The 17,545-nt window shown below is 38.3% G+C and overlaps 1 protein-coding gene across 5 annotated transcripts in view; it reads right to left on the reverse strand.

Annotated features, from left to right (window-relative positions):
• The window catches only part of MARCHF8 (membrane associated ring-CH-type finger 8), a 118,036-nt gene that overhangs the window by 21,045 nt on the left and 79,446 nt on the right, over positions 1 to 17,545 (reverse strand). For all 5 annotated transcript variants that reach the window (XM_081250159.1, XM_081250157.1, XM_081250158.1 and 2 more), the window contains one exon: positions 2,107 to 2,157. In XM_081250159.1, the coding sequence (XP_081106285.1) occupies positions 2,107 to 2,157 (51 nt within the window). The remainder of the gene's footprint in view (positions 1 to 2,106; positions 2,158 to 17,545) is intronic.

Consider the following 17,545-nt stretch of genomic DNA (forward strand, 5'->3'; position numbering starts at 1 on the left):
TCACCAGGGTTCAACCAAGTTTGACAAGAGTCAGTTTACTGACTCACTGCAATGAGGAAGCTGTCCCATGGCTCCGTGCAAACATTATCCCTAAGTCTCAGAGCAAGCCTGAAGGTTGTATAATTACCCTAATTTTACTCATCAAGAAATTAAAGTTCAGAGGAGTTTCCTTCCTCAGAGTCACATGGCTAGAAACCCTTGTCCACCTAACCCTCTAACACCCTCACAGAGCAACACAGAAGGCCCATGCCCCAGGCCTGTGACAAGCCCATCAAACGTTCCTCTAGACATCGTAAGCCATGAGTTTATAAACTTTTTTAACTATAGGAGGAAACTTTCCTTCAAATAAAATCTTACTAAAACCATAAACAAACAAGAAACATATATCTGAGGCACAGGATAGTAACATCCTTCAGAACTGCTCTTAGCCATTGGAGCAAAAGGCAATGAGTGCTCCTGTATGCTTTTAAAATGTTTACTTCAACTTAACCAGACAGGCCATTTCGATCTATGCCTTCTTACTTTTCTCTGTGCTTATATGTTGGACAGCTCCTTCAAAAAGTGGTAGGGCAAAACTGGCCATTTTACTCAGACAGTAATGATCTACCACTACACAGTTCTATAGCTCCAGCATTCCTGGCTAAAGGAACAGCAAAAGAAAAGAAAAGAAAAGAAAAGAAAAGAGAAGAAAAGAAAAGAGAAGAAAAGAAAAGAAAAGAAAAGAAAAGAAAAGAAAAGAAAAGAAAAGAAAAGAAAAGAAAAGAAAAGAAAAGAAAAGGAGGTTGGAACAGCAGAGAGTATTTGGTGAAAGGTATTTATATGAGGTGGCTGACGCTACCCCCCCCCCACTGGTCTGGGGGAAGGTCAGGTCAGCAATGAACCAAGAAGCACCCTGTAAATGGCCTTTAGGCACACTAAGCACTGTGGACTTTTCTTTTCATGCAAAATTCAGTGGCAGAATGACATGATTAGATCACAAGTATGCCTAAGAACAGATGATTAATGTCTTAAAGGATTTTCTACATTCTACTTTTAATTCAAAAGTATACTATAGAGTGATATGAATAAAAAACATTTGGCATATAATGTCACTTTATTTTAGAGAAATTAAGAGGCCTGAGGCGGCAGGATAGGTTTTGCCACACTATTCAGATCTTCCTGTCAGGATCTGACACAGACATTATGCGAGAAAAAAATCCATCTTTGCAAGGAACCTTCACAGACACACCTGTATGGACAAGGGGTTGGCTAGAGCCCGTGTCTAGGCTGAGAGACGAGCAGTGCATGGGAGCAAGCTCACGGCATGGGAGACACCGTCTGCTGGCTCCGGGGTCACCCCTAGCATCTGATGTGCTCCCAGCAGGCTACTCAAGTGACTACCCCACAGGTGTATCAGGTGCTGTTGGCTGCCGATTCACCCCTCTGCCCTCCTTTTCCTAGCCACGTTCCAGCTGGCGGGGGTCTTGTGATCCAGTTCTGGCCAGTGAGATGTAAGCAGAAGTTAGGCAGCTGAGGGGCGCTTCTGGGAAAGCTTTTGCCTTCCTATTGAAAAGGGTCACTCTCAGGTGACAGACCACAGCCAGGGTGCCTGGAGGTCCAGCTCCCACCTTGAGATCAAACATGAGGATGACAACATGCCAAGGAAGGTGGCACAAAGAAAGCGGAAGGAGCCTAGGTCCCCGGCAACATCTGTGAGCACTGCGTCAGCTCTGAACCATCCACCTCCAGACATCTTGTCATCAGAACAACAGAAATCTATAGTTATTTAAGTCAGTAGAGTTGGTTTTTTATTACCATCAGGCAAATGCATTCCTAATTGAGGTGACAGATTCTCTGGTGACTCTCCGAGATTTCTTTTACCTGAAAGTAAACAATTTCTACTGGAAGAAATGGGGTTTTCTCCTATCAGTCACTCCCCCCAACACACACTCAGAATTGCCTCACTAGAAAAATATAACTGCTATATACCTAACATGGTCCCAGAGCGGATTAAAGTAATGAACTGATAACTTTGTGTCTTTAAAAGAGAAGAGTGTAAACACATGCCAGGTATAAGAATATAAAAACCCCAAGCTACAGAAATAACATATTTCAGTGGCACTCTACCTTAGAAATGTTACTTGAATGACTCATGGAATGTCCCAAAGTCTTCTCATGCTGCAAAAAACCAAACAGGTGTTAAGTATCAAGCTTTGATTAAAATGGGAAAACAAGTAATTGAACATAACAATCCTACTAACAAATCATTCCCTCAACTAGAATTTGCTGTGCACAAACTATTATGCACGAGGCCAGCTATGAGATACTGGAGAATTTGGCAAAGATGAATAAAACAATAGTCCTTGCCCTAAAGGAATTTATTAACAAGAAAAGAACAGGAATTTGGAACTAAATAAGACGGCAGTAATAAGTATCTTAAGAAGCATTCAGGTGGAGGTTCAGAAGCAAGAAGCTGCGTGTTCAGTTGTATACCATGTGGTCCATGTGATGAAGAGCTGCTATAAGATGTGGAAGGGGAAAGCAGGACAGATGACCCTACCCAGGCTGTCTGGCTGCAAAGTGTTGGGTACTCTGCAGGGATACTGCACAGCTCACACCTACTCCCTCAAGCCTGTTTGTCCTCCTGGGTTAGAGAAATGTGAGAGTCCTGCTAGCCTCCTCCTTCTCACACTCCTCCATCTTCAAGTCACAAAGTCTTAAAAACAAATTCTTCCTCCCTAATGTCTCTCAATCTCAAATCCCATCTCCATTTCTACTGTCAATGCCTTCGTTTATGTTCTCTTCATTTCTTCTTGTAATTCTACCTGTTCTTTCTGCTTTTAAATTGACCTCCCTGATACACAATTGTTACAGACTGAATTGTTAACCTCCCACCCCCAATTTATATGTTGAAGTCCTAACTCCCATTACTCACAATGTGACTACATTTGGAGGTGGGACTCTTTAACATTGTAACTATGTTACAATGAGGCCATTAAGCTGGGCCCTAATCCAATATGAATGGTGTCCTTAGAAGAAGAGGAAATCAGGACACAGATATACACAGAAGATGCAGGGAGAAGATGGCCATCTATCTACACATTAAGGAAAAGGGTCCACAGGAAAAACCAAACCTGCTGACACCTTGTTCTTGGACTTCTAGCCTCTAGAACTGTGAGGAAATAAATTCCTGTTGTTTAAACCAACCAGTCTGTGGTACTTCGTTATGGTAGCCCTAGCAAAGGAATACAATAATATTCCACACTATAAACTTCTAAAAAAAGCAAATGTTCCAAATGTAAATCTGATTTTTAAAAATAATAAAGTAACCTTCCCTGAATCCACTCAGCCTTGCTCTAAATCAATTGAGTTAAATAAAAAACTATTACAAATGGAAGAGATGATCTTAACGTGTATTTTTTAAATTATCTATTCTCTTTTTCAGTTCACATGCCATGCAATAACCATGGCGAAGATCAGAGAAGGTTGAGATGTAGGTAAAATTCTTTGATCAGAAGGAAGTACAAAGGAGCTGGTGGATCATTTAAAAACTCCTTTGAGGAAGAGCTGATTCCATTCCACCAAGGCTCTCCTTAAAGAAAGCTGGCCACCAAGAAAATTTTGACTTTCTCCTTCCCCTCAATCCACCAAATCACAGACTGCCTTGACTTCTGTACACTTGGCTCATGAACACTTGATAAGACTAAAATGATGATGAAGAAGTGTTTCAAGATCTCCCAAGTAGCCTGTAGTCAGCACGTGTTTTGGCAATGTTGTCTTCTTTGTCTTTATAGCAATGTCTTTGTGTAATTTTGGGAATAATTTTATTAAATTCTCCCTTACTTTAATAAATCTGAGCAGGAATAGAAGTTCAAGTCTCTTAAATGTAATACAATACAGACAGTGCTATTAAGTGTTTAGTCTCACAGAATGTTTCTTGGTCTTAAGTTTGTCAATTAGATAGTTATAAAGGAAAAGAAAAAATTATAAAGTGTGCTCAAGGTGTTGGCAATATATCACCAAAATCTACCTCTCTGGGAAATGAGTCCCTCTGTCCACAGAAAAGGTAAATTTATAATCGTTCAAGTTTCATTCATGAGTCAAGAACGTACTAGGGACAAACATACGGCACTGCTGTGAATCCGACTTAAAGGCTCATCTGCTGGCGATTTACTACTAAATTTTAATTTAGTCTACTAAATTAAAACAAAGATACCATATGCTTTGGATTATTTGTACAGAAAACCAATTGTAACCACTATAAAATTACCTGCTACCTTACAAGAAATGGCCAGTTTAACACCGTCTGGAAATCTACAGAAAAGTTCTGAACAGCAATAATTCACGTCCTAGACCTTCTGACATTCATTATTCCGTAAAGAATGGTACAGAGTTAGGGAGAAGCCTAGCTGTTAAGCTAGGTAACATTATAAATCCAGACTGAGATCTAAAGGTTGCTCTTTACTTTATGAACTTGAGAAATAAATTTAATGATGTAAAGCCTTTATTCTGTCTTCCTTGTTAGAACAATTCAATATTTTACATGGTAAAATTAAACAGCCAGCCCCAGAAGATACAGATGTTTTAAAGGCTGAAAGTTGTCAATATTTGGTATTGCTTCTCCACTACCTGGTAGGAAATTAACAATTCAGTTTCAAAAGATCATATTTTTGTTTTTTTTTCCCCTTAAACACTGCTACATTTATTTGGACTTACTGAAAGGAAGCAAATCCCAGGACTCATTCAAGTCAGTTTCTCATTCATTCCACACTTATTTACTATGCAACTGCCATATACAAACAACTGTATCAGTCACAGAATACCGACAAAAATAAATCTAATTCCTAGGCCTGTGACAATGTTAACATTACCACAGAAGTGCCTTGAAATAGTGTTTCAATGAGGAATGTACATCTAGGGAAAAGGTGAAGAATGACATAAAAAAAGCACATACGCAAATTACATCAGGTAGAGTGGGTGACACCATTCTCTCCTACAGCCAGAATGTCAAGTTTCCGAATGAAAAGAAGGAAAGTTTGCCAAACATCAATGTTGAGAACTGGAACGAGGCATACATAACAAAGAGAAAAAGAGTTCCAATCCAGTTCAAGCTGAAATTAAGCTTCAATGCCTAAGTGATAAAAACCCTGGCAAATTATCTTCACACAGTCTCTAATACGTTCCATCACTGCTCAGTGGGTCCCACCATCCTGTAACCCTGGGAGAGACGAGAGCCTCACTGCACCCTCCTTCCTCAGAGAGGGCACGGAGATGTCACACTGCTATACCACACACCTCCCACCCTGTCTGGCTCTCATCTCTACATCTCTTTATGGACTCTTTTTGTCTACATTAAACAAGAAGCCTCCTCAGAACACAGCTCCATGCCCTCTTCTCACTTGTTGTCTCCCTTAGACCAGTCCTTCTGAAACTTTGTGCACTTGAATTACTTAGGGATCTTGCTAAAATGCAGATTGTTAGGTCTGAGGTAGGTTGAGATTCTGTGTTTCTTATAAGCTCCCAGGTGACTCCCATGCTGCTGGTCCCCAGGCCACACTTTAAGATGCAAGTCTGATTCTAAATCCCAGGCCAGAATAATCCATAAAGGCTATGACTCATTTTTTATAAAGCAAATCATGACTATTGAAAAGGTAAATTTCTGTGTAAAAGATGGCAGTGAGCTCACAATTGAGTTAATACAAATAAGTCAGTCAGGGAACAGATTGATAAACAGACTGGAAAAAACTGAGTCAAGGTGTGAGAAAGGAAAGTTTTGTTAATGTAAGAAGTTACCAAATCACAAAGATAAAGAGAAGCTCTGTTGAAAAATATGGGACATTTCACAATTTAATCAGTCCTGTCAATGATTTTGCAAGTCCATATGTGACTCCAATAAAATGTACCTTGCAGGTAGAGCCAAGATGCAGAGCCTACTGAGACCAAACATGCCCTGGAAAAAGCCAAGAATTAACAAGAAGACAATGAGGTGAGGTGTCTAAGCAAGTTTTGGGGACTCTGTATAAAGCAGTCAAACAAAAGAACTTCATGTGGGAGTTTCCCTGAAACTCTGAACATGACCAGTCATTACACACACACACACACACCAACTTATGTGTAACAGACATGGGTAACTGTCTACCCAATATCCATCGCCACCAACGGAACTCCAACTTTATTCTGAGCAGCAACAGACCCAAACAAAAGTTCTCACTTTCTCACACTATTTTGCAATGAAGGGTAAATATGTAAGAAAGTTCTCTCTAAAGATATTACCCTTGAGGGTTTCTGGGAAAATATTTTCCTTTCCTGAAACTGCTATTCCTTTCTCCAGCATTCCTTCTGCCCTCAGCCACCCTGGAAGATATATGCCATGCCAGGAGGAACAGCAGTACCTTTGGTCTCAGGACTCCTTCACAACATAAAAAATTACCGAGGACTCCAAAAACCTTTTGTTTATGTGGGTTATATCTATTGATATTTACCATATTAGAAATTAAAATGGACAATTTAAAAAATATGAATCTCTTAATTCATTTAGAATTAACAATAATAAACCAAATTAAAATAACATTTCTATGAAAAACAACTATTTTTCCAAACAAACAACTAAAGTGAGCAGAGTAACATGTTTTTATATTTTTATGAATCTTGTTATTGTCTAATTAATAGAAGACAGCTGTATTCTCATATCTGCTTGTGCATTCAATCTCCTCTGATATGCTGTTTTGACTGAAGTAAATGAAGACTATTTGGCTTTATACAGTTATGTAGTTAGAAAAGGAATATGTATTTTAATAACCATGAAACAACTGTGGATATTATTCTTTGTACTACACAAAAACTCAACAGTTACCTGGCATTTAGATTCTGAAATGATATTAATGAACTTTTAATACTCCATTAAAATCAACTGCCCCATCTTTCTTTGAAACAATCTCTTAACCATGCATGACTTTATAACATCACTCCTTGGCCATTTAGAGATTATTGGCTCACTGAATTATGCAAATCTCCAAGATTGACACATTTTATTATGCAATATCAAAAACCCCCACACTCATTAATATGACCATCAATTGCATCAGAAGAATCTTTAATTATTGAAAAGCTACAAAGCTCACAGTGGTGGATACAAGTTTTCTGAAATTCTAAGTTTTACTTAGAAACCTCAAATTTGGCAACAAAAACTGTTGCTTGCTTTCCTTAAAGTGAAAGACTGGCTCATTCATTCAATTTAGAGAAAATGTTTGCTAAATACCCAAGTCAAAATAACTATAGTTTGACTGTTATTCTTTCAAGTAAAAATTATATTCCATTAAAAAAAGTAACTAGTTCAGGCAGCAACTCAATCATACAAGTGCTTTGCTCTGCACTTTGGTATGCAGTAGAAATGATTTATACCAGAGATGCAAAGAAGGAATAACATATGACCTCTAATGAGGAGAATAGTCAATTAAAACTGGTACACAGATTCTACAGATCAGGTGGGTGACGGTTGGAAAAGAAAGGCCTCTGGCCTCTAGCTCTGTGCCGTGCACACCTGCTCTGCCCTAGCACTTACTGCACCCAGGTGGTCACCACCCACGTGCTTCGGTCCCGCACAAGATGAAAGGCTCTTGGTGCTGCAGCCAGGAGTCAGTGCTGTGCCTCTGAAGTGGGAGAGCCAACTTCAGAACACGGGTCCACAAGAGACCTCCCAGCTCCACATAATATCAAGCAGCGAAAATCTCCCAGAGATCTCCATCTCAACACCAGCACCCAGCTTCAGTCAACGACCAGCAAACTACAGTGCTGGTCACCCTATGCCAAGCAACTAGCAAGGCAGGAACACAACCCCACCCATTGACAGAGAGGCTGCCTAAAAACATAGTAAGGACACAGGCACCCCAAAACACACCACCAGACGTGGACCTGTCCACCAGAAAGACAAGATCGAGCCTCAACCACCAGAACACAGGCTCTAGTCCCCCCCCACCAGGAAGCCTATACAACCTACTGAAACCACCTTAGCCACTGGGGACAGACACCAAAAACAACAGGAACTATGAATCTGCAGCCTGCAAAAAGGAGACCCCAAACACAGTAACATAAGCAAAATGAGAAGACAGAAAAACACACAGCAGGTGAAGGAGCAAGATAAAAACCCACCAGACCTAACAAATGAAGAGGTAATAGGCAGTCTACCTGAAAAAGAATTCAGAATAATGATAGTAAAGATGATCCAAGATTCTATTTCCAAGATCCAAAATCTTGGAAATACAATAGACAAAATGCAAGAAACAGTTAACAAGGACCTAGAAGAACTAAAGATGAATCAAGCATCGATTAAAAACACAATAAATGAAATGAAAAATACTCTAGATGGGATCAATAGCAGAATAACTGAGGCAGAAGAACGGATAAGTGAGGTGGAAGATAAAAGAGTGGAAATAACTGCTGCAGAGCAAAATAAAGAAAAAAGAATGAAAAGAACAGAGGACAGTCTCAGAGACCTCTGGGACAACATTAAACGCACCAACATTCGAATTATAGGGGTTCCAGAAGAAGAAGAGAAAAAGAAAGGGACTGAGAAAATATTTGAAGAGATTATAGTTGAAAACTTCCCTAATATGGAAAAGGAAATAGTTAATCAAGTCCAGGAGGCACAGAGAGTCCCATACAGAATAAATCCAAGGAGAAATACGCCAAGACACATATTAATCAAACTGTCAAAAATTAAACACAAAGAAATCATATTAAAAGCAGCAAGGGAAAAACAACAAATAACACACAAGGGAATCCCCATCAGGTTAACAGCTGATCTCTCAGCAGAAACTCTACAAGCCAGAAGGGAGTGGCAGGACATAATTAAAGTGATGAAGGAGAGAAACCTGCAACCAAGATTACTCTACCCAGCAAGGATCTCATTCAGATTTGATGGAGAAATTAAAACCTTTACAGACAAGCAAAAGCTGAGAGAGTTCAGCACCACCAAACCAGCTTTACAACAAATGCTAAAGGAACTTCTCTAGGCAAGAAACACAACAGAAGGAATATACCTACAATAACGAACCCAAAGCAATTAAGGAAATGGGAATAGGGACATACCTATCAATAATTACCTTAAAAGTAAATGGACTAAATGCTCCCACCAAAAGACACAGAGTGGCTGAATGGATACAAAAACAACACCCATGTATATGCTGTCTACAAGAGACCCACTTCAAACCTAGAGACACATACAGATTGAAAGTAAGGGGATGGAAAAAGATATTCCATGCAAATGGAAATCAAAAGAAAGCTGGAGTAGCAATTCTTATATCAGACAAAATAGACTTTAAAATAAAGACTACTAGAAGAGACAAAGAAGGACACTACATAATGATAAAGGGGTCGATCCAAGAAGAAGATATAACAATTGTAAATATTTATGCACCTAACATAGGAGCACCTCAATACATAAGGCAAATACTAACAGCCATAAAAGGGGAAATCGACAGTAACACAATCATAGTAGGGGACTTTAACACCCCACTTTCACCAATGGACAGATCATCCAAAATGAAAATAAATAAGGAAACACAAGCTTTAAATGATACATTAAACAAGATGGACTTAATTGATACTTATAGGACATTCCATCCAAAAACAACAGAATACACATTTTTCTCAACTGCTCATGGAACATTCTCCAGGATAGATCATATCTTGGGTCACAAATCAAGCCTTGGTAAATTTAAGAAAATTGAAATTGTATCAAGTATCTTTTCCGACCACAATGCTATGAGACTAGACATCAATTACAGGAAAAGATCTGTAAAAAATACAAACACATGGAGGTTAAACAATACACTACTCAATAACGAAGTGATCACTGAAGAAATCAAAGAGGAAATTAAAAAATACCTAGAAACAAATGACAATGGAGACACGACGACCCAAAACCTATGGGACGCAGCAAAAGCAGTTCTAAGGGGGAAGTTTATAGCAATACAAACCCACCTTAAGAAACAGGAAACATCTCGAGCAAACAACCTGACCCTGCACCTAAAGCAATTAGAGAAAGAAGAACAAAAAAGCCCCAAAGCTAGCAGAAGGAAAGAAATCATAAAGATCAGATCAGAAATAAATGTAAAAGAAATGAAGGAAACGATAGCAAAGATCAATAAAACTAAAAGCTGGTTCTTTGCGAAGATAAACAAAATAGACAAACCATTAGCCAGACTCATCAAGAAAAAAAGGGAGAAGACTCAAATCAATAGAATTAGAAATGAAAAAGAAGTAACTACTGACACAGCAGAAATACAAAAGATCATGAGAGATTACTACAAGCAACTCTACGCCAATAAATTGGACAACCTGGAAGAAATGGACACATTCTTAGAAATGCACAACCTGCCAAGACTGAATCAGGAAGAAATAGAAAATATGAATAGACCAATCACAAGCACTGAAATTGAAACTGTGATTAAAAATCTTCCATCAAACAAAAGCCCAGGACCAGATGGCTTCACAGGCAAATTCTATCAAACATTTAGAGAAGAGCTAACACCCATCCTTCTCAAACTCTTCCAAACAATTTCAGAGGAAGGAACACTCCCAAACTCATTCTACGAGGCCACCATCACCTTGATACCAAAACCAGGCAAGGATGTCACAAAGAAAGAAAACTACAGGCCAATATCACTGATGAACATAGATGCAAAAATCCTCAACAAAATACTAGCAAACAGAATCCAACAGCACATTAAAAGGATCATACACCATGATCAAGTGGGGTTTATTCCAGGAATGCAAGGATTCTTCAATATACGCAAATCAATCAATGTGATACACCATATTAAAAAGTTGAAGGAGAAAAACCATATGATCATCTCAATAGATGCAGAGAAAGCTTTCGACAAAATTCAACACCCATTTATGATAAAAACCCTGCAGAAAGTAGGCATAGAGGGAACTTTCCTCAACATAATAAAGGCCATATATGACAAACCCACAGCCAACATTGTCCTCAATGGTGAAAAACTGAAACCATTTCCACTAAGATCAGGAACAAGACAAGGCTGCCCACTCTCACCACTCTTATTCAACTTAGTTTTGGAAGTTTTAGCCACAGCAATCAGAGAAGAAAAGGAAATAAAAGGAATCCAAATTGGAAAAGAAGAAGTAAAGCTGTCACTGTTTGCAGGTGACATGATACTATACATAGAGAATCCTAAAGATGCTACCAGAAAATTACTAGAGCTGATCAATGAATTTGGTAAAGTAGCAGGATACAAAATTAATGCACAGAAATCTCTGGCATTCCTGTACACTAATGATGAAAAATCTGAAAATGAAATCAAGAAAACACTCCCATTTACCATTGCAACAAAAAGAATAAAATATCTAGGAATAAACCTACCTAAGGAGACAAAAGACCTGTATGCAGAAAATTATAAGACACTGATGAAAGAAATTAAAGATGATACAAATAGATGGAGAGATATACCATGCTCCTGGATTGGAAGAATCAATATTGTGAAAATGACTCTACTACCCAAAGCAATCTACAGATTCAATGCAATCCCTATCAAACTACCACTGGCATTTTTCACAGAACTAGAACAAAAAAGTTCAAAATTTGTTTGGAGAAACAAAAGACCCCGAATAGCCAAAGCAATCTTGAGAACGAAAAACGGAGCTGGAGGAATCAGGCTCCCTGACTTCAGACTATACTACAAAGCTACAGTAATTAATACAGTGTGGTACTGGCATAAAAACAGAAAGATAGATCAGTGGATCAGGATAGAAAGCCCAGAGATAAATCCACGCACATATGGCCAACTTATCTTTGATAAAGGAGGCAGGAATGTACAGTGGAGAAAGGACAGCCTCTTCAATAAGTGGTGCTGGGAAAACTGGACAGGGACATGTAAAAGTTTGAGATTAGATCATTCCCTAACACCATACACAAAAATAAGCTCAAAATGAATTAAAGACTAAAATGTAAGGCCAGAAACTATCAAACTCTTAGAGGAAAACACAGGCAGAACACTCTATGACATAAATCACAGCAAGATCCTTTTGGACCCACCTCCTAGAGAAATGGAAATAAAAACAAAGATAAACAAATGGGACCTAATGAAACTTCAAAGCTTTTGCACAGCAAAGGAAACCATAAACAAGACCAAAAGACAACCCTCAGAATGGGAGAAAATATTTGCAAATGAAGCAACTGACAAAGGATTAATCTCCAAAATTTATAAACAGCTCATGCAGCTCAATAGCAAAAAAACAGACAACCCAATCCAAAAATGGGCAGAAGACTTAAATAGGCATTTCTCCAAAGAAGATATACAGACTGCCAACAAACACATGAAAGAATGCTCAACATCATTAATCATTAGAGAAATGCAAATCAAAACTACAATGAGATATCATCTCACACCAGTCAGAATGGCCATCATCAAGGAATCTAGAAACAATAAATGCTGGAGAGGGTGTGGAGAAAAGGGAACACTCTTGCACTGCTGGTGGGAATGTGAATTGGTACAGCCACTATGGAGAACGGTATGGAGGTTCCTTAAAAAACTACAAATAGAACTACCATATGACCCAGCAATCCCACTACTGGGCATATACCCTGAGAAAACCATAATTCAAAAAGAGACATGTACCAAAATGTTCATTGCAGCTCTATTCACAATAGCCCGGAGCTGGAAACAACCTAAGTGTCCATCATCGGATGAATGGATAAAGAAGATGTGGCACATATATACAATGGAATATTACTCAGCCATAAAAAGAAACGAAACTGAGCTATTTGTAATGAGGTGGATAGACCTAGAGTCTGTCATACAGAGTGAAGTTAGTCAGAAAGAGAAAGACAAATACCGTATGCTAACACATATATACGGAATTTAAAAAAAAATGTCATGAAGAACCTAGGGGCAAAACGAGAATAAAGACACAGACCTACTTGAGAATGGACTTGAGGATATGGGGAGGGGGAAGGGTAAGCTGTGACAAAGCGAAAGAGAGGCATGGACATATATACACTACCAAACGTAAGGTAGATAGATAGTGGGAAGCAGCCGCAGAGCACAGGGAGATCAGCTCGGTGCTTTGTGACCGCCTGGAGGGGTGGGATGGGGAGGGTGGGAGGGAGGGAGATGCATGAGGGAAGGGATGTGGGAACAGATGTATATGTATGACTGATTCACTTTGTTATAAAGCAGAAACTAATAAAAAAAAAGAAAAAAGAAAAAAAAATCTTCCAACAAACAAAAGCCCAGGACCAGATGGCTTCACAGGCAAGTTCTATCAAACATTTAGAGAAGAGCTAACACCCATCCTTCTCAAACTCTTCCAAACAATTTCAGAGGAAGGAACACTCCCAAACTCATTCTACGAGGCCACCATCACCTTGATACCAAAACCAGGCAAGGATGTCACAAAGAAAGAAAACTACAGGCCAATATCACTGATGAACATAGATGCAAAAATCCTCAACAAAATACTAGCAAACAGAATCCAACAGCACATTAAAAGGATCATACACCATGATCAAGTGGGGTTTATTCCAGGAATGCAAGGATTCTTCAATATACGCAAATCAATCAATGTGATACACCATATTAACAAATTGAAGAAGAAAAACCATATGATCATCTCAATAGATGCAGAGAAAGCTTTCGACAAAATTCAACACCCATTTATGATAAAAACCCTGCAGAAAGTAGGCATAGAGGGAACTTTCCTCAACATAATAAAGGCCATATATGACAAACCCACAGCCAACATTGTCCTCAATGGTGAAAAACTGAAACCATTTCCACTAAGATCAGGAACAAGACAAGGCTGCCCACTCTCACCACTCTTATTCAACTTAGTTTTGGAAGTTTTAGCCACAGCAATCAGAGAAGAAAAGGAAATAAAAGGAATCCAAATTGGAAAAGAAGAAGTAAAGCTGTCACTGTTTGCAGATGACATGATACTATACATAGAGAATCCTAAAGATGCTACCAGAAAACTACTAGAGCTGATCAATGAATTTGGTAAAGTGGCAGGATACAAAATTAATGCACAGAAATCTCTGGCATTCCTGTACACTAATGATGAAAAATCTGAAAATGAAATCAAGAAAACACTCCCATTTACCATCGCAACAAAAAGAATAAAATATCTAGGAATAAACCTACCTAAGGAGACAAAAGACCTGTATGCAGAAAATTATAAGACACTGATGAAAGAAATTAAAGATGATACAAATAGATGGAGAGATATACCATGCTCCTGGATTGGAAGAATCAATATTGTGAAAATGACTCTACTACCCAAAGCAATCTACAGATTCAATGCAATCCCTATCAAACTACCACTGGCATTTTTCACAGAACTAGAACAAAAAAGTTCAAAATTTGTTTGGAGAAACAAAAGACCCCGAATAGCCAAAGCAATCTTGAGAACGAAAAACGGAGCTGGAGGAATCAGGCTCCCTGACTTCAGACTATACTACAAAGCTACAGTAATCAAGACAGTGTGGTACTGGCACAAAAACAGAAAGATAGATCAATGGAACAGGATAGAAAGCCCAGAGATAAACCCACGCACATAAGGTCAACTTATCTTTGATAAAGGAGGCAGGAATGTACAGTGGAGAAAGGACAGCCTCTTCAATAAGTGGTGCTGGGAAAACTGGACAGGGACATGTAAAAGTATGCGATTAGATCATTCCCTAACACCATACACAAAAATAAGCTCAAAATGGATTAAAGACCTAAATGTAAGGCCAGAAACTATCAAACTCTTAGAGGAAAACATAGGCAGAACACTCTATGACATAAATCACAGCAAGATCCTTTTGGACCCACCTCCTAGAGAAATGGAAATAAAAACAAAGATAAACAAATGGGACCTAATGAAACTTCAAAGCTTTTGCACAGCAAAGGAAACCATAAACAAGACCAAAAGACAACCCTCAGAATGGGAGAAAATATTTGCAAATGAAGCAACTGACAAAGGATTAATCTCCAAAATTTATAAACAACTCATGCAGCTCAATAGCAAAAAAACAAACAACCCAATCCAAAAATGGGCAGAAGACTTAAATAGGAATTTCTCCAAAGAAGATATACAGACTGCCAACAAACACATGAAAGAATGCTCAACATCATTAATCATTAGAGAAATGCAAATCAAAACTACAATGAGATATCATCTCACACCAGTCAGAATGGCCATCAAGAAATCTAGAAACAATAAATGCTGGAGAGGGTGTGGAGAAAAGGGAACACTCTTGCACTGCTGGTGGGAATGTGAATTGGTACAGCCACTATGGAGAACAGTATGGAGGTTCCTTAAAAAACTAAAAATAGAACTACCATATGACCCAGCAATCCCACTACTAGGCATATACCCTGAGAAAAGCATAATTCAAAAAGAGACATGTACCAAAATGTTCATTGCAGCTCTATTCACAATAGCCCGGAGCTGGAAACAACCTAAGTGTCCATCATCGGATGAATGGATAAAGAAGATGTGGCACATATATACAATGGAATATTACTCAGCCATAAAAAGAAACGAAACTGAGCTATTTGTAATGAGGTGGATAGACCTAGAGTCTGTCATACAGAGTGAAGTAAGTCAGAAAGAGAAAGACAAATACCGTATGTTAACACATATATACGGAATTTTAAAAAAAAGTCATGAAGAACCTAGGGGTAAAACGGGAATAAAGACACAGACCTACTTGAGAATGGACTTGAGGATATGGGGAGGGGGAAGGGTAAGCTGTGACAAAGCGAAAGAGAGGCATGGACATATATACACTACCAAACGTAAGGTAGATAGATAGTGGGAAGCAGCCGCAGAGCACAGGGAGATCAGCTCGGTGCTTTGTGACCGCCTGGAGGGGTGGGATGGGGAGGGTGGGAGGGAGGGAGATGCATGAGGGAAGGGATGTGGGAACAGATGTATATGTATGACTGATTCACTTTGTTATAAAGCAGAAACTAATTAAAAAAATAAAAAATAAAAAAAAATAAAACAAATCAAAAAAAAAGAATAAATGAAAAAAAACTGGTACACATGTTAGAATCAGCAGAAAAGGACATCAAAATACTATTATAACTGTTTTCCAAATGTTCAAAAAGTTAAAGAGATTTAAGATATAAAAAACAATCAAATCAAAACTTCCAAAGATAAGCAAACACTGAAAAAGCTACACAAAGATATATAGTCATTAACACCATAGATAAAACAAAAAGGAATTCTTAGAAAGAATTTGATAGCAGGAAAAAGAGAAGAAAGAGGGAGTGGGGTAAGAATACATGATTTCTCTCTGTATCATTTTTTTACAACTATTTATGAATGTACAGTTATAATATAAAAGTTTAGCTATATACACATACATGTGTATGTATTTATGTGTGTGTGTGTGTGTAGTGTACAGATTAAACACCCTAATTAAAAGGCAGAGATTTTCAGACTGAATAAAAAAGCAAGACATAACTACTTGCTGCCTACAAGAAAAACACTGCAAATATGTAAATACAAATAGGTTAAAAATAAAGGATGGGACATCAATAACAAGATGACACTAATAAGATGACAGAGGTGCTGAGATCTGATGGAGACTTTAAGCAGCCATTATAAATATACTCAAATGAGCAATCACAACACTCTTGAAATAAAATGGACTCAATAGCAGAGAGATGACAGAATAAAAGAATCAAGAACCTGATAGAAAAAGTATTCAATTTAATCAACAGAGAGGAAAAAAGGTTTTTTAAAAAATATGAACAGATCTCAGGGATCTGTGAAGCAAAACAGTCTAACAGTCCTATCAGTAGAATACAAAAAGTAAAGAATTACAGTGCTGAAAAATATTTGGAGAAATACTTGCTAAAATTTTCCCAAGTTTGGAGAAAGACATACACCTACAGATTAAAGAAGGTGAATGAACTCCAAAAAGGATAAACTAAAAGAAATCCATGCCCATGATATCATAATCAAATTGCTCAATTTGGGAAATAAAGTACAAGAAAATCTCAAGTTTAATATTTTATTTTTCTGCAAAAGGGGAATATTAGAAAGCCCTAATATTTGCTTTCAACTAGACACCTTTGCCCTGATTTTCCCAGCCTTGTCCTTCATTAGGATTGGTTCCCACTCCCAGCTCTAGGAGTGGGTGCTGACTGGCCTAAAACAATCACTGTTGACAAGAGATTGCCTATCTATCACCACTTAAATCCATTTGGTCAATTCCCACATTAGGGTCTGTTACTTGCAACTCTCCAGGTCCTGGTGCCAAATTCTGTTACAGTTAAGTTGCTATCCATTTATTTGTTTCTAGTCAATGGCATAGGCTGGTAACTAATGCCAGTGTTTTGGTCTAGCCACTGTCTGAGCTAGGAGGGAATTTCTGTTTCCTAGCAACATTCTGTCCCTACTCCTTGCCACAGTGAATGGTTGAAAGCCAGGATAACAGTAATTCCTTTAGGACAGTCAGAGCCATCTGTATCCAATTCAAACCACATGATTCTATCCTATCCTGGGTGGGAAAACTGGAAGGGAGAGAACTTTGGCTCTCTACTATATT

Source organism: Mesoplodon bidens (assembly GCF_964165515.1).
Source record: "Mesoplodon bidens genome assembly, chromosome: 1".
NCBI lineage: Eukaryota > Metazoa > Chordata > Mammalia > Artiodactyla > Ziphiidae > Mesoplodon > Mesoplodon bidens.